Below are 18,440 nucleotides of genomic sequence, written 5' to 3'. Positions count from 1 at the left end.
TCCATTTTGCAACGCCATGCCATACCCTGTGGACAGCGCTTAATTGAAGCCAATTTCATCCTACAGCAGGACAATGGCCCACAGCACACCTCCAAAGTATGCAAGAACTATTTAGGGAAGAAGCCGGCAATTGGTATTTTATCTATAATGGAGTGGCCAGCGCAGTTACCAGATCTCAACCCCATTGAGCTGTTGTGGGAGCAGCTTGACCGTATGGTACGCAAAAAAGTGCCCATCAAGCCAAACCAACTTGTGGGAGGGGATTCTGGAAGCATGGGGTGAAATTTTTCCAAATTATCTGCTAGAATGCCAAAGGTCTGCAATGCTGTAATTGCTGCAAAGTGCGCATTCTTTGGCAAAAGCAAAGTTTAAAGGAGAAAATTATTTCAAATACAAATCTTTTTTCCGAACCTTGTCAATGTCTTCTGGACTAGATTTTATATTCATTTGGCAACTCATTTGATTAATAAAAGTATGAGTTTTCATGGAAAACACTAAATAATCTGGGTGACCCTAAACTTTTGAACGGTAGTGTACATCTATTCCATGTGTTGGAATTGAAGGTGTGTATACCATACGCTCACTGTGAGTTCTCTAATAACCGGCCTAGTAATGGATGCAGCCGTCCATCACTTGTCATACTGTTGCATAATTGCCCCGATGATTGGAGGCAACGGAGTTGTGTTCCCTTGACAACTGGTGGCTGCTGTGGGATCTGCATGATCTCGAACCCCACCACCACACAGGTTTGTGGAAAAATGACAAACATTGTTCGTGGCAGTTTTACGTACCTGAATACTGTGTATTGAAAATAATTCCTCTATAATTGCACTCAATATATTAGCGTAGGAGTTATATTAATATCAGCTGCTCTCTTCTTTGTAGCTTCCACAATGTGAATAAGAATTCCTGCCATGGTATTGTATTTCAGTGGTGTGCCTTACTAAGGCTACGTTCAAATTTGCGTTGTTGGGCGCAGCATCGGCGACGCAACCAACAACGCCGCCCAACAACGCATGTACACAACGCAGCGTTTTGCGATGCATGCGTTGTCATAAGATAGTAAAGATCAGGAGTTTCGGCGCAGGGAAAACGCTACAAGTAGCGTCCTCTGCGCCCTGTCTTGTGCGTCAATATGACACATGTGTTGTAAAACGCATTACAACGCATACCGGCGCATGTCCATGCGCCCCCCATGTTAAACATAGGGGCGCATGACGCATGCGTAGGTATCAGTCGACGACGCTGCGCCCAACAACGCAAATGTGAACGTAGCCTATGTTGCTTTAGTTTGTAGAACCATGAGGTAAGTATCTTTTCTTTACAAAAAAAAATAATGTGTTAATATTAAGACATTAATATCTCAATACATTATATTGCAACCCTAATTGGTTCAAATAGACTGGCCAGTCATGAGCCTATATGTATGTCAGTACCTTACATACAGGGAATGATTACTTTCAATTTGTTTTCCTTAGATCTTGCTGTTTGGCTGCTTTTTTACTGTGCTCCATTTGGGTAGAGTTGCGATATGCTATTGAATGTCTATGGGGAGACTTGGCCTGAAACACACATACTATTTCCTCATTGGTTCAAGTTGCTGCTCCCGCTATCCCTTTGCCTCTGCTCTGCCTTTTCAGGTTGGCTGATGTGAGTAATCACTAGAGATAAGCGAACTTTTCAAGGTTCGGTTCGAATTATCCGAACTGACTTCCATTCGCCGAACGTACCCCAACCCCATTAGATTCAATGGGAGGCAAAACTACATGCATGGACAAAACCTTGAGGGGTGACAAAAGGCTTCCCAAACAGCTAAAATTTGGGGCAAACACCAGGAAAAGTGGCATAAATTGAACCACAATAGAAATTTGCAAATGGCACAGCAGAAGCCAGCCATGGGCCATGCACGAGGTTTCTTGGTCTGGCCCAGCATTTACAGCTTGGAATTAAGCATTCTTAGCTGGGAAACCTTATACCTCATGCAACACCTCCCATTTTTTTTATAGTAACACAGGTAGTTGGCTGATCAATTGACCCACAGTAGAGCCTGTTATATTGGCACACAAGCAGTAAGTCATGGGCCATGCATTGAGGTATCAGGGTCTGGATAAAGGAGCGGTGTAAGCCGCCTTAGCTGTGAGACTTTATGCAACACCTCCAATTTTTTTTTTTATTCTAGCCACACTCAGATGGCACAAACATCAGTTTCATAAATTAATATTGGTAGAAAAATGTAAGGAAAGTAACAGAGATAGTTGACTGAAAGTAAGGGCAGGCCTACCTGTCTGGGAGAACTACTTACAACCCATCAGATGGAGACCAAACTTGGTGTATCCATATTTCAAAACATTGTTTGTAACATCAGCAGCAGTAGCAGCAGCAGGCACCGAAGACACCACAAGGATGGCATAGACTGCAATAACGCAAGATCAATACATGGCACTAAAAACGATACAATCGCCTAGTCTGCCCAATCTAACTGGGGTGCAAAAGTCATCAGAGATCCATGACTTGTTCATTTTAATGAAAGTTAGACGGTCTACACTTTGAGGGGAAAGCCAGATATGCTTATCCATCAGGACACCACCAGCAGCGCTGAAGACCTGTTCTGAGATGACACTTGGCATGACAAAACCTCCAAGGCATGACAGTTGAGCTCAGGTCACTCTTCCATTTTTTGAAGAGCAAAATGTAAAAGGGTCCAAACCCCCTGATGGCATTGATATTGAGCTCCAGATACTCCTTCACCATCCTCTCCGGTTGTTCACAACGTGACAGACTTGTATTCTGTTCTGCTGGTGCATGGGCTGGTCTAACAAATTGCTTATGCCACTTACACTGCTGTTGCTGCAAAAGGTTTGGTGATGACACCTTGACATTCCAGGGGTTGAACGTCTGCAAGTGGAATGCACACTGTGCCTCACTGCTGTCTTGGGGAATATCACTCTTAAGATTGTCTACAAGCATATTTTGATACTCCAGCATGCACGCATTCCTTTCTAGGGTGGGAAAAGCATCTGGCTAAATTTACTTTTGTACCGTGGATCTAACAGTGGCAACCCAGTAGTCAGCACTATTTCTAACCCTAAGTATACATACAACTATCGTGTTAAACATAGTGCAGCAAGAAGGTGCTCATATGTCATGCGTTTCCATGAGGTCCAAGTCCATACTGTGTTGGAGGCGGGGTAATACTGAAGGTTGCTTCCTCTGTCCCCTCCCGACAACCATGGACAACAGAGAGCATATCATTATCCTCTTCATCTCCTGACTGTTGTGTGTCTATCACATCGTCCTCGTCAATTTGTTCCTCAGATCCTGCATCTTCACTAACAGTTTGTCTGGTACCTTGAGCCCCCGATGATCCCTGTAAGCCACCCTCCCATGGAAGCTGCCTGTGCAACGGCAGTCTGGAAATTTGAGATATTGTTATCCCTTCCACATCCTCCTCTGCTTCCAACTCTTCCTCTGGGACCATCACCTCCTCACGCACACTATTCAAAGTGTGCTCCGGCATGTAATTGGCAGGAATAGTGATGCTGATGATGGCATAGTCGGCGCTAACCATCTTGGTAGCCATTTCAAAACTGTGCAGAAGGGTGCAGAGGTCCTTCACCTGTTCCCACTCCGTAAGCGTGATTTGCACCATGTCCGGACTGCGTTGTCCCAGGCTATACAAAAGGACATACTGCATCAGGGCTCGTCGCTGCTGCCACAGCCGCTGCAACATGTTCAGAGTGGAATTCCAGTCTCTTGGAACATCGCTAAGTATTTTGACGATATTATCACTTTTATGCATATTTTAACACCTCCAAGCTGTAAAAGCTTGAAGCTTATTGAATGAAGCAAAATTATTATGTAATGAGGGAGAGTGAGGCCTAAGGATAGAACTAACCTTTATCAAGTTGTGCAGAATTATTAGGCCGCTTGTTTTCCTTACGCAAAATGGGCCAAAAAAATTTGGCTGACTCTTAAAAGTAAAAACTTGTGAGACTGCTATGACTCTTATCAGGACTATTTTCGTCACTGATATAATTTTTTTAAATATTAGATATGTATTTTTGTACATTGAGTTGTTTGGTTATTCTCACTTTAATCTACCTGCAAACAAAACTATAAATTTCTTCTGAGTCTCTGTTGTAAGCTCAATCATTTTCTTTCCAATGGGACTTTTTTACCCCCCAAAAATAGTTTTTGACTTGCCGTAACCTACCTATTTTCTAGTTGTACAAGTCAAGTCTGTTTTTTTATTACCGTAGTTTCTTCCTTCCTTCCTTTGGTAATCGCTCACTGTAAAGCCATGTGAAAGACAACTAGATTTGGAGGTCAAACATCAGAGAAAGTGCTATTTTATTGACATGGAAGTTCTGGTATCTACTGCTACTTTCTGAACATTACAGTGACAATTATCCTCTCTCAGTAGGATAGGCGATAACGTGCTGGCTGCTGAGAACCTCAGCGATTTTGAGAACTGTACTTTAATGGAGCAAAGGTGTGCATGCTTGCTCTCTGAAATGAATATTCATTGCTAGCGCACTGCTACCGCCAGCTCCTGCCTTTGTGACTGCTGCTCCGCCGCCCCTACCATTTTTCTGTGACATTGACTCGTGTATAAGCCGAGGGGGGCATTTTCAGCACACAAATATGTGCTGAAAAACTCGGCATATACACGAGTATATACGGTATTCATTATCTGTGTACCTGCTGGAGAAAGAGTATAATGTCTGCGTCTGCTATTTTTGCCAATCCTATTTCTAGTTGGTGTAGTGGAGGCCGAACATGCTCACTACTGCTATATATACATGACTGGGTTTTGTAGAGCCAAGTTCTTAGGATTTCTGGGTATTCCAGAGGATGGACCCACAGGAATAAACAGGTTATCCCTTACGCTTCTATCCAAGGGTTAGGGGATAGTTTGTCATTTTGGGAAAATACTCCTCATGAGGTCTGCAATAGACTGTTAAAACTTCTAAACCATGTTTTTAAATAATGTTCTTGTATTGACTCAAAGTTAATCATTCTTTTGATATAAAATTCTTAATTACCCTACAGCTCTTTCTGGCACCAATGATGGTTCCAGGTCTTGCATTGTGTTATTTGTTTTCTTTCTTTATTTTTTAAAATGTCCTACCGACAATAGTTATTTTATTTTTTGTTTCTTTTGTCCCCCGATAGTTTTAGGACAGCAGCAGCGTGTGTCTGTTACTAGCTTGCTGGTTTGTCATGGATTACTAATGGTTGGAACAAATCTCGGTGTCATTGTAGCGTTTCCGGTCCCCCGTCTACAAGGAATCCCAAAAGTAACCGGTAAGTGTTATCTAGAGAAAACTTAAAAATATTGTCAAAAATCCCTCAAAAAACGAAGCTGGAGTATTGGCATGTACTGTATTTAAACTATGTACTACATATGTTAGTAAAATCTATTTTAAGTTTTTATTGCTGTTTCACATGGTACAGTAAGTGTATAACCTTTTGCCATAAACCGAGACATACAGACCTGGGCAAATTGTGGCCCAAGACTGCTGAAGGGCTGAAACAATGGCCCACGGCCTGTACCATGCCCTTCCCCGCCCGTCACCTGCTGTCATCACTGACTGCATCCTCAGGATGCAGACAGCGGTAAATACACTGGTGGAGGACAAGGCCGCTGTCTCCATCTTCAACCAATCAGTGTATGAGACATCAGACCCAATGACATCATTTTGTCTTGCTGCTGCTGAGACAGGGGACAGGAGCAGAGCGGCGGGGCAAAGCGAGCGAGGTGACTGTGTTGCTCTGGTTAATTTATGTGTATGGGATATTTGTGTGTACACTGCTCAAAAAAATAAAGGGAACACTTAAACAGCAGAATATAACTCCAACTACCGTATATACTTGAGTATAAGCCGACCCCCCTAATTTTGCAGCAAAAAACTGGGAAAACTTATTGACTCGAGTATAAGCCTAGGGTGGAAAATGCAGCAGCTACCGGTAAATGTCAAAAATAAAAATAGATACCAATAAAAGTAAAATTAATTGAGACATCAGTAGGGGTAAGTGTTTTTGAATATCCATATTGAATCAGGAGCCCCATATAATGCTCCATATAGTTCATGATGGGCCCCATAAGATGCTCCATACAAAATACGCCCCATATAATGCTCCATAAAATTTATGATATGCTCCATATTAAAATATGCCCCATATAATGCTGCACAAATGCTGATTATGGCACCATAAGATGCTCCATAGAGATATTTGCCCCATATAATGCTGCACAAATCCTGATTATGGCCCCATAAGATGCTCCATATGGATATTTTGCCCATATAATGCTGCACAAATGCTGATTATGGCCCCATAAGAGGCTCCGTATAAAACTGTGCCCCATATAATGCTCCATGCAGTTCATTATGGCCCCATAGATGCTTCATATAACAATATGCCACATATAATGCTCCATACAGTTCATTATGGCCCCATAAGATGCTCCATATAACAATGTTCCACATATAATGCTCCATACAGTTCATTATGGCCCCATAGATGCTCCATATAACAATGTGCCCCTTATAATGCTCCATACAGTTCATTATGGCCCCATAAGATGCTACATATTACAATGTGCCCCATATAATGCTCCATACAGTTCATTATGGCCCCATAGATGCTCCATATTACAATGTGGCACATATAATGCTGCTGCTATAAAAAAAAATTACATACTCACCTCTCGTCGCTGCCCGCTTCTCCTCAGCATCCCGTCTCTCCGCACCGTCTGTTCAGGCAGAGGGCGTCACGCACACTAATACATCATCTCGCCCTCTGACCTGAACAGTCACTGCAGAGGACGCGAAAGACGGGGTGGCGGTGGAACGAGGGAAGGTGAATATGAAATACTCACCTGCTCCCGGCGCGGTCCCTGGCAGCTTCTTGCGGACAGATGGTCTCCGGGTGCGGCAGCTTCTTCCTCTGTTCAGCGGTCACTGGTACCGCTCATTACAGGAATGAATATGTGGCTCCACCCCTATGGGAGTGGAGTCCATATTCATTACTTTAATGAGCGGTACCACGTGACCGCTGAAAAGGGGAAGAAGCTGCCGGCACTGGAGACCGTGGGACATGCAGGGACCGCGCCAGGAGCAGGTGAGTATGTGACCATAGTTGCTCCCCCTCACCTGCCGACCATGACTCGAGTATAAGCCGAGTGGGACACTTTCAGCCTGTTTTTTTGGGCTGAAAATCTCGGCTTATACTCGAGTATATACGGTAAATCAAACTTCTGTGAAATCAAACTGTCCACTTAGGAAGCAACACTGTTTGACAATCAATTTCGCATGCTGTTGTGCAAATGGAATAGACAACGGATGGAAATTATTGGCAATTATCAAGACACACTCAATAAACGAGTGGTTCTGCATGTGGGGACCACAGACCTCCTCTCAATACCAATGCTTTCTGGCTGATGTTTTGCTCACTTTTGAATATTGGTTGTGCTTTCACACTCGTGGTAGCATGAGACGGACTCTACAACCCACACAAGTGGCTCAGGTAATGCAGCTCATCCAGGATGGCACATCAATGCGAGCTGTGGCAAGAAGGTTTGCTGTGTCTGTCAGCATAGTGTCCAGAGGCTGGAGGCGCTACCAGGAGACAGGCCAGTACACCAGGAGAAGTGGAGGGGGACGTAGGAGAGCAACAACCCAGCAGCAGGACCGCTACCTCAGCCATTGTGCAAGGAGGAGCACTGCCAGAGCCCTGCAAAATGACCTCCAGCAGGCCACAAATGTGCATGTGTCTGCACAAACGGTTAGAAACCGACTCCATGAGGAAGGTCTGAGTGCCCGACGTCCACAGATGGGGGTTGTGCTCACAGCCCAACGCCGTGCAGGATGCTTGGCATTTGCCACAGGACACCAAGATTGGCAAATTCGCCACTGGTGCCCTGTGCTCTTCACAGAGGAAAGCAGGTTCACACTGAGCACATGTGACAGAGTCTGGAGAGAGCGATCTGCTGCCTGCAACATCCTTCAGCATGACCGATTTGGCAGTGGGTCAGTAGTGGTGTGGGGTGGCATTTCTTTGGAGGGCCGCACAGACCTCCATGTGCTCGCCAGAGGTATCTGACTGCCTTTAGGTACCGAGATGAGATCCTCAGACCCCTTGTGAGACCATTTGCTGGTGCGGTTGGCCCTGGGTTCCTCCTAATGCAGGACAATGCCAGACCTCATGTGGCTGGAGTGTCAGCAATTCCTGCAAGATGAAGGCATTGAAGCTATGGACAGGCCCACCCGTTCCCCAGACCTGAATCCGATTGAACACATCTGGGACATCATGTCTCACACCATCCACCAATGTCACGTTGCATCCGAGAGTTGGATGCTTTAGTCCAGGTCTGGGAGGAGATCCTTCAGGAGACCATCCGCCGCCTCATCAGGAGCATGCCCAGGCGTTGTAGGGAGGTCATACAGGCACGTGGAGGCCACACACACACTACTGAGCATCATTTCCTTGTCTTGAGGCATTTCCACTGAAGTTGGTTCAGCCTGTAACTTCACTTTCGACTTTGATTTTGAGCATCATTCCAACTCCATACCTCCGTGGGACATTAGTTGTGATTTACGTTGATCATTTTTAGGTGTTCTCAACACATTCCACTAAGTAATGAATAAAGTTTTATAACTGGAATATTTCATTCAGTGATATCTAGGATGTGGGATTTTAGTGTTCCCTTTATTTTTTTGAGCAGTGTATAGGAAGCCACGTGGGGCTCACACTGTGGATTTGGAGGCCACTTGGGGCTCACACTGTATATAGGAGGCTAAACTGGGACTCATATTGTATATGGAGAGGCTATGTGGTGGCTCATTGTATATAGGGGCAATGTACAGGGCTCATACTGTATATAGGGTACTGTGTGAGCTCTTACGATGTATAGGGACTGTGTGTGGGTTCATTCTGTATATAGAGGATGTCAGCATACTTAATTAAGCTCAATTTTAAGTAATATAATTATTATTATGTTAATACTAGATGTTGGCCCGATTCTAACACATCGGGTATTCTAGAATATGTATGTATGTATATAACACAGGCCACGTAGTATATAGGAGCCATGTAGTATATAGCAGACAAATAGTATGTGGCCTGTACCATATACTATGTGGCTGCTATATACATACATATTGTAGAATACCGATGCGTTAATACAGGTCACGCAATATATAACAGTGGCCACGCAGTATATAACACAGGGCAAACAGAATATAACACAGCCCACGTAGTATATAACACTGCCCACGCAGTATATAGCACCCACACAGTATATAACACAGGCGACATAGTATATAACACAGGCTACGTAATATATAGCACAGCCCACGCAGTACAAAACACAGCCCACATAGTATCTAACACTGGCCAGGTAGTATATAGCAGCCACGCTGTATATAACACAGCCCATGTAGTATACAGCAGTGTGGGCACCATATCCCTGTTTAAAAAAATAATTCAAATAAAAAAGTTATATACTCACCCGCCGGGATCCAGCGAAGCTCTGGAGATGCGCGCGCAGCTGCCGCCATCTTCCGTTCCCAGGATGCATTGCGAAATTACCCACATGAATTAGCGGTCTTGCGAGACCGCTAAGTCTTCTGGGTAATTTCGCAATGCATCTCTGGGAACGAAAGATGGTGGGAGCCGCGCGCGTCTCGGCGGACTACAGAGGGTGAGAAGAGCAGGTTTTTTGTTTGTTTTTTTAAAATTATTTTTAACATTACATCTTTTTACTATTGATGCTGCATAGGTAGCATCAATAGTAAAAAGTTGGGTTCACACAGGGTTAATAGCAGCGATAACGGAGTGCGTTACCCGTGGCATAACACGGTCCGTTACCGCTGGCATTAACCCTGTGTTAGCGGTGACTGGAGGGGAGTATGCGGGCACCGGGCACTGACTGCAGGGGAGTAGGGAGGGACTAATCGGACTGTGCCCGTCGCTGATTGGTCGCGTCAGCCATGACAGGCAGCTGGCGAGACCAGCGACGCGGGATTTCCATTGCGGACAGAAAGACGGAAGTACCCCTTAGACAATTATATAGATTAATTAATCATGAGCGAATATACTCGTTACTCGAGATTTCCTGAGCACGCTCGGGTGTCCTCCAAGTATTTTTTAGTGCTCGGAGATTTCGTTTTCTTCGCCGCAGCTGGATGATTTGCAGCTACTAGCCTGCTTGATTACATGTGGGGATTCCCTAGCAACCAGGCAATCCCCACATATACTTAGCCTTGCTAATAGCTGTAAATCATTTAGCTGAGGCGATGAAAACTAAATCTCCGAGCACTAAAAAATACTCAGAGGTCACCCGAGCGTGCTCAGGAAATCTCGAGTAACGAGTATATTCGCTCATCACTAATATTTATGTTGAGCACAAATAATTTCAGCCTATTTGTTCAGCCCTCCACAACAGTCACAGTCTCTCATGTGGCCCCTCCGGATAATTAATTGCCCACCCCTAGAGTAATTAATCCGAGGTGAAAGCATAATGTGAGAGGAAAATTCTCTAACACACTTTCCAGAGGACTCTCATTTTGTCCTACTAAGGCCCTGGATAAAACTGAACTCTGCAGTGATATGGAACATTTTTTCAGGAGACTGCGCCTGGGAATATTTCAATGATACAGAAGATTCACAACCCAACTGGACTGAAGGAAAAGGGATCCTAACAACAAAGAAGAGGTCAGACTGGACACCTCCACCTGGACGCAACCCTCATTTGGATAAATATATAGACTCCTTCAGACATTTGATAAAATCCACCATCATAGACACTAACAGGAGACAAGCATCCAACATCAGTGCCCAGGAGAGAAAGGCCATACAATCTCTAAAAACCAACAAAGAAATCATCATTAAACCTGCTGACAAGGGAGGTGCAATAGTCATGATGAATACATCAGACTATGTGAAGGAAGCAAACAGACAACTTATGGACACACGCTACCTCAAAAAATTGGAGTCGGATCCTACACATCTGGAAATCCAGGAAGACCAATTATTTCATGTGTGGGCACCCTTACTGAGCAGGTATCTGGATGGGTACAGGGTATTCTTAAACCCCTGGTAAAGGATACACCCAGCCTGATTCAGGGCACAACTGACCTTTTGAATAAACTATCAGCAATAGATCCTCTACCAGAAGGAACTATCCTGGCCACCATGGATGTGGAATCTTTTTGTACTCCAATATCACACACCAGGATTGATTAAATGCCTGCAAATTCTTCCTGGAAAACACAGGGACTGATGCTTATTCTGTGGTGAAACTTATAGAATTCATCCTCACCCACAGTTACTTTGAATTTGACAAGAAGATCTATCTACAGGAGACTGGCACAGCAATGGGAAGTAAAATTGCCCCACAGTATGCAAATCTTTTCATGGCCAAGCTTGAAATCGACTTTGTCCTCATGTCCCATCAGGCCTCTGGCGTACTACCGCTACATTGATGACATTTTAATTATCTGGACGGAGTCTGAACCACAGCTAAAGATGTTCCATGAACAGTTTAATCAATTTCATCCTACCATCAACTTGACACTCAACTACTCCTGTACTGAAGTTAACTTTTTGGACACCATCATTAAGCTGCAGAACAATAAAATAGAGACATCCCTGTATCAGAAACCAATCGACCGTCCAACATACCTTAAATGGGACAGTTTCCATCCAAAACACATAAAAAACTCCATTGTCTACAGCCAAGCCATCAGATACAATCGTATATGTTCCAACCCAATGGATAGGGATGAACACCTTGGTCGCCTCAGAAAGACCTTTTTGAATCAGGGCTTCTATCCAAGAACAATTGAAAACCAGATTACAAGAATATCAAGGAATCACCTGCTACATGACAAAGCTAAAGAAGAAAATAACCGGGTACCTCTAGTAGTTACCTACAATCCAAATCTGGAGGTGCTAAGGGGAGCTGCACGGAAATTACAACCTTTACTACAAAAAGATGCCCGATTACAATCCATTTTTCCAGACCCCCACTACTGTGTTTTAGACAGCCCCCAAATCTAAGAAGCATCATTGTCAAGATCTCCCTGTCCTCTCCAACAGCTGCAGGAACCTTTCCTTGCAATCAGAAAAAATGTAAAACCTGTCCATTTATAATGACCACAGACAAGATAAAGATCCCCAATTCACATCAGCACTACAAGATACCAGGTACATTCAGCTGCATCACTTCTAATGTGGTGTACTTAATTATTTGTACTAAATGTCCAACTGGGGGTCTATATGTAGGGGAGACAGGACAGAAACTGAGAACAAGAATGAATTCTCACCGCCACACAATAACAGAAAAAAGAATGGATCTACCTGTGGCAATACATTTTTGTCTCCCAAATCATAACATTATGGACATGAAATTACGTGTGTTAAAAGGTAACTTCAAAACTCAGAGAGACAGAAGAGTCTGGAAATATAAACTGATGATGACCTTTGACCGTCTTAGTGGTGGGATGAATGTGTCGCATGGATTTATGTCTTTTTACATCAACTAAGAAACTTGCCCCTCAGACTATGAGGGGGTCATCACAACAGAACCAGACCCCAATCAGAGGACATAAAACATTCCTTATCTAAGAAGTGGTCCAATATTTATGGACATAACTGTTTATCACTCATGGTAATTCTGCTTCATGTCACCTGTCTTATCCATGGGTTTTTTTTTTTTTTTCTGTGCTATGTTGTGCATAAATATGTGATTCTTCAGAATTTGTATTAGTCTATGCCTGATGAAGAGACCTGTGTAGTCTCGAAAGCTTGCAATTTGTTACCATCTTTTCAGTTAGCCATTAAAAGGTATCAACCACTGAGGACTCTCAATTCTAAATATTTTTCTAAAACATTTCCACATTTTGCACTGTGTCTGGTGTTAGAAATCAGCTCATCTGAACCTTTTCGCAGCAATCCTGTGCTGGAAATGGAAATGACTTGGACGACAAATTCACACATCTGTGGGTGAAGCTAAAAACATTGACTCTGTGTTTATCCTGTGAGCAGATATCTTTGCCAAGTTAATGGAATCTCTCACCAACTTTATTTGTCTTGCAACTAAGAACATTGGAAAAATTATGAACTTGATATTTTTACATTATGTCATTGTTTTGCTTTGCTCTGTTTTTTAGGACAGTCAAACTGCTTTTATTTTCTTTTTTATGAATGTTCTTTTTATCTTGTTTTTCAGTGTAAATATCTTTTACTTTAAAAAAAACAAAAAATACAGTAAGTACCGGTATATATTCCAGGAGTGAGGCTATGTGCCCACGTTGCAGAAATTCTGCGGAAATGTCTGCAGCATTTCCGCAACTCCCTGCCGTGGGTAAAGAGTTTTGCAAGCATTTTTAGCTTCCAGAATGCTTGCGCTTTTACAAAGCGATTTGAAGCATCACTTGGAAAAGTGATTGACAGGTTGGTCACACTTGTCAAGCATAGTGCTTGACAAGTGTGACCAACTTTTTACTATTGATGCTGCCTATGCAGCATCATTAGTAAAAGAATGTTAAAAATAATTAAAAATATGGTTATTCTCACCTTCTGACTTCCCCCGATCTCAGCTGATTTGCGCAATGCATCCCTGGGAAAGGAAGCCGCCGCGTGCACCGCTGAGAGCCGGGAGGACTCCGGGGGCCATCAGAAGGTAAGTAAGTATATCCCTATTTTTTATTTTAATTTTTTATTTTTTTTTAAAAAAACCTTGGGTACCATCCGCATGAGCGCTCACTTTACGCATAGCCACATGCGTAAAGTGAGAGTTTCAATGCAATCCTATGGCGGCGGAATCGCCGCGATTCCTCAGAAATAATGAACATGCTGCGGATTTGACTGCCATGAGATTCCGCAGTGGGAAAATCCGCAGCAAGGGCACAGCAACTTCGGAATCCCATAGAATTGAATGGGAATGCTTTTTTTAAAAAGCGCAACGTGGGCACACAGCCTGATACTTTTATTTTCTTCTCAGAAAAATTACATTTGTAAACATTCAGTTCATAGAGGCACTTTGTTTTTCAAAACTTTGCTTTTAACCCCTTAATGCTCAATGATGGGCAGAGTCAGTCATTGGATGCCTCCCCGTTTGGTGCAGGCTCCGGCGATGAGCCCGCACCTTTTCCAGCACATGACAGCTGATCTGATCAGGTGACATGTGCCCCTAACAGCCGCGGGTAGAATTGCGATCTACCCGCAGCTGTTAACATACTAAATGCCGCTGTCAAACTGTGACATTGGCATTTAACATGCACGCGCAGGAAGCACGTCATTACCTCCTCCCATCTGTGCCCGTGTCACATGACCACGGATCGCCGATGGGTTGGCATGACAGACTAGGGTCAGCAGGAGACCCCTGTGGTTGTCAAGGCCGGATAACTGAGCGCCACCCAGTGGTCGGCTCTCATAGCAAGTGAGCATATGTGCTACATAAAGCAGCCCTGTTCTATGTAGCACAAGCGATTGGATGATTGCAGCTTCTAGTCTCCCATGGAGACTATTGAAGCAAGTAAAAAAAAAAGGTTTTTTTAAAATATTAAAAAATATATATAAAAGTTCAAATCAACCCCTTCTCCCCATTCAAAGAAAAGAAAATAAATGTACACATATTTGGCATCACCGAGTTCAGAATTGCCTGATCTATCAATATATAAAAAGAATTAATCGAATCAGAAAATGGCGTGGCAAGAAACGCCAGAATTACTTTTTTTTGGTTGCTTGCAACATTGCAATAAAATGCAATAATGGGTGATCAAAAGATCGTATCTGTACCAAAATGGTATAATTAAAAACGTCAGCTCGGCGCCAAAAAATAAGCCCTCACCCGGCCCCAGATCCTGAAAAGTGGAGACGCTACGGGTCTTGGAAAATGGCAACATAATTGTTTTCACAAACTTTGGTATTTTTTTCACCACTTAAATAAAAAATAACCTAGACATGTTTGATGTCTGTGAACTCGTAATGACCTGGAAAACCATAATGGCAGGCCAGTTTTAGTATTTAGTGAACATGGTAAAAAAAAAATCCAAAAAACAATTTTTTTCCATTAGACGATATGGTAAAATCAATGGTGCCATTCAAAAGTACAACTCGTCCCACAATAAACAAGCCCTCACATGGCCATATTCACGGAAAAATAAAAAGTTACGGCCGTGGGAAGAAGGGGAGCAAAAAATAGAAACACAAAAATGGCAATATCCCTGGTTCTTAAGGGGTTAAATGGGTTTTCCGGTCAAAATAGATGAGTCAGCAGTCATTCTGTGTGACTGCAGACTTATGAATCCCCCCAGTGCCCGCACTGTGTGCTGCGTGGATTCTCCGGTTTCAAACCCGAGACTGAAGGGTATGTTTGATCATACGTACCCTAGGCCAGTGGAGCTGGCCTCTCTCTCTCTACACACTTTTATGGAGCGAGGCCTTGCCACGCCTATTAGATGACCGTGACACTAGATGAGGCCGGCTCAATACAAGTCTATAGAGAGCGAAGCCGCGCCCACTGGCCAGTGGTATGTATAATGTATACTACTTTAGTCAGAGGAGTGAAAATAATTATTAGAATAGTTGTCCAAGAGACAAGGACCTTGTGTGGAGAGCTACAGAGAGAACTGCAGTAAGCAGGTACAATTGTTTCAAAGAACACAAGTAATGCGCTAAACCTCTTTTTTTCACACTCACTACACAGGACTCCATTGCTGAACAAGAAGCATGTTCAACTGTGTTGAAAGTTTGCTCAGCAACATTTAGACAAACCTGTGAAATACTGGGAGTATATATAATCTGCAATCCAACGAAAAATGTATTCAAACAAGGGAAACATAATGTAATGACTTTATTAGGATAAAAAAAAAATTAATGCATAACAGACAAAAACACAAAATATATAAAAATGAGGGGAACAGGATGTGCAAGATGAAATAACATAAGGGGAATTCTATATTCAGTATAAAGTTACATGCATCACAGATCAGGACACCTAATTGTCAATCAAAATATTCAGTAACCTCTTACTAAAAAAGGTGCTAAGTATTGAAGTAACTCAAAATATAATTGATACAATGAATTATTAAATCGTAAAGTGCATTGTGCAATCATTCTCCTTATTATACATATATTGAAATATCCAAGTGGAAAATATATAATATATTAAATAGGAGACTAAAAAAATGTGCTGGCTGAGATAAGAATGAATAGCAGCCACGATCGATCCTGATCACACAGTCCTAATAGTCAGTACAATATCATTAATGATTGGATAGATAGTCATAAGGATGAATATGTAAGCAGAGCACCATATAAAGCCCCCCACAAGCCGCCTCAAAGCACGAGTGACCCGACCCAATGGGTGGTTGATCAACGGACGACACAACTCACAAATAACGGGATGGAAAAGGTGAGAGGAGGGCTGTACCCTATGGGGAATGGTCACAACTTGAGCCTGTCCCTGCACTCCCCTAACGCCCTATGCGGGGGTCCCAGCTTCCCCCCTACCGACATCAGAATACCTCGTCCCTAGTAGTCACCTGTTACTGCCCTGGCTAGTGCACTAGCCTCACTTCTGCAGAAGATACACACAAGGGCAAGTGACAAACACCAAAGAGACACGGTAACAAAAACATCACACTTAGCTTATGTACACCACTGCTAAACTCCACACCGCAGATAACAGCAGCACCTGGACTCCAATAACCAAACATGGCTAACACCAGAGAGCTGCTCCTGCTAGGCTGGTCTCCAGAAAGAAACTATCACCAACAGTCAGCTGATGCATCAGGTGACCTTTTAAGGAAGGTGGGAGTGGTCACCACTAGGGTTGAGCGACCTTGACTTTTTTAGGGTCGAGTCATGTTTCGCGAAACCCGACTTTTGGAAAAGTCGAGTCGGGCGAAATCGGCCGATTACTGCGCAAAGTCGAGGATCGGCCGGAACACGAAACCCTATGCACGTCAATGGGTATGTTTTTTGTTTTTTTATTCTCTCTCTCTCTCTCTCTCTCTCTCTCTCTCTCTCTCCCCTCCGTCCCAGCACAGAAAATTTGGTATTGCACATTCAAAATCCCTACTGCGCACAAGCGATAACATGACGATAGGCGTTCACTCCCCTAAGACCTATGTCATTACTCTGCCCACGCTCATTCATTGGCTAAAAAAATGGCGCTAAACGCGTCATACGAAACGCGACTTTGGCGCCAAGATCGCGTACCGCATGGCCGACCCCACACAGGGATCGGGTCGGGTTTCATGAGACGCCGACTTTACCAAAAGTCGGCGACTTATGAAAATGAACGATCCGTTTCGCTCAACCCTAGTCACCACCAGTATCAGTTGACCCAGCAGCACTGCAGTAACGGGGGAAAGAAACTGACATTAACCCCCGATGGTCCAAAACGAAAAAAGTTTTAAACTGAGTGGAACCAGAGCTGCCACAAATCCAAAAATGGATCGTAACATCGAGAATCTCATTTACCGAAAACTGCAAATAAAGATTAAACAACAACCAAAAGATGGATTTCATCAGCCCAGGTAGCATTTTAATTAGTATAACGGCGCCAACCTGACACTGTCTGTAAGTTACTGAGCACAATCCTGCTGACAGGTTCACTTTAAATAAATTTCAAGAAGCATGATCAATTCTTTTTCCCTGTGCCATTTCTCATTATTACACATAACTTAATTTATGGACATCTATGGTTTTATTTCTTTCTTTGTGTGGATTGGATAGGTTTCTACAGACATCTGGTGAGAATTTCATTTCAATAGCATCTTTAGGAATATATACACTTAGGAAATTGTAAAAAAAGAAAATATGCTCACCCCTGTGTCTGACCGTGTACATAACATACCACAGTTCCTGGGCAGGGGAGGAAGCAAAAGACAATACTGACATTACAGCAGGAGATTGCAGGGGATACATTTTGTGAAGTAAAATATTTTTTAAAAACAGTCAGTGAAATATTTTACCTCCCAAAATGAATCCACTCTGATCCCCTGCTGTAATGTTAGTATTGTCTTTTGTTTCCTCCCCTGCCCAGGAGATGTGGTATGCTCCGTACACGGTCAGACACAGTCAATTTTTAAAATGAACTTTCATTAGTGGGAAAACCCCTTTAATGTGACCGGCTTCTTCTGCCTGTAGACACGTCGTGCATCTGTCGCTGGGATCAGCACAATGATTCACTGCACCTGCGCGTAATTCGCGCAGGCGCAGTAAATCAGACCGCCGCCATCTTGTGCAGACAGATAGCGGCGGTCACATTAAAACTGTGCATGCACTCCTCCCGTACAAAGATGGCGGAAGTCAGTGAATAATTCGGCTGATCCCGGCGGCGGCGTGTTCGCGACGGTGTTCCACTGGTGGTACCACGCAAGAGTGTGTGAGTGTGGTGCGTACAGCGTATAGAGTGTGTG

The 18,440-nt window shown here is 43.4% G+C and overlaps 1 protein-coding gene across 5 annotated transcripts in view; it reads left to right on the top strand.

The window, feature by feature from the left end:
* ARHGEF10 (Rho guanine nucleotide exchange factor 10) overlaps positions 1-18,440 on the top strand; it is a 276,596-nt gene that overhangs the window by 248,105 nt on the left and 10,051 nt on the right. For all 5 annotated transcript variants that reach the window (XM_077290065.1, XM_077290064.1, XM_077290063.1 and 2 more), the window contains one exon: positions 5,176-5,307. In XM_077290065.1, coding sequence (XP_077146180.1) covers positions 5,176-5,307 — 132 coding nt within the window. The remainder of the gene's footprint in view (positions 1-5,175; positions 5,308-18,440) is intronic.

This window comes from Ranitomeya variabilis, chromosome 2 (genome assembly GCF_051348905.1).
Source record: "Ranitomeya variabilis isolate aRanVar5 chromosome 2, aRanVar5.hap1, whole genome shotgun sequence".
NCBI classification, from domain to species: domain Eukaryota; kingdom Metazoa; phylum Chordata; class Amphibia; order Anura; family Dendrobatidae; genus Ranitomeya; species Ranitomeya variabilis.
This window is presented reverse-complemented; position numbering and strand designations above follow the sequence as displayed.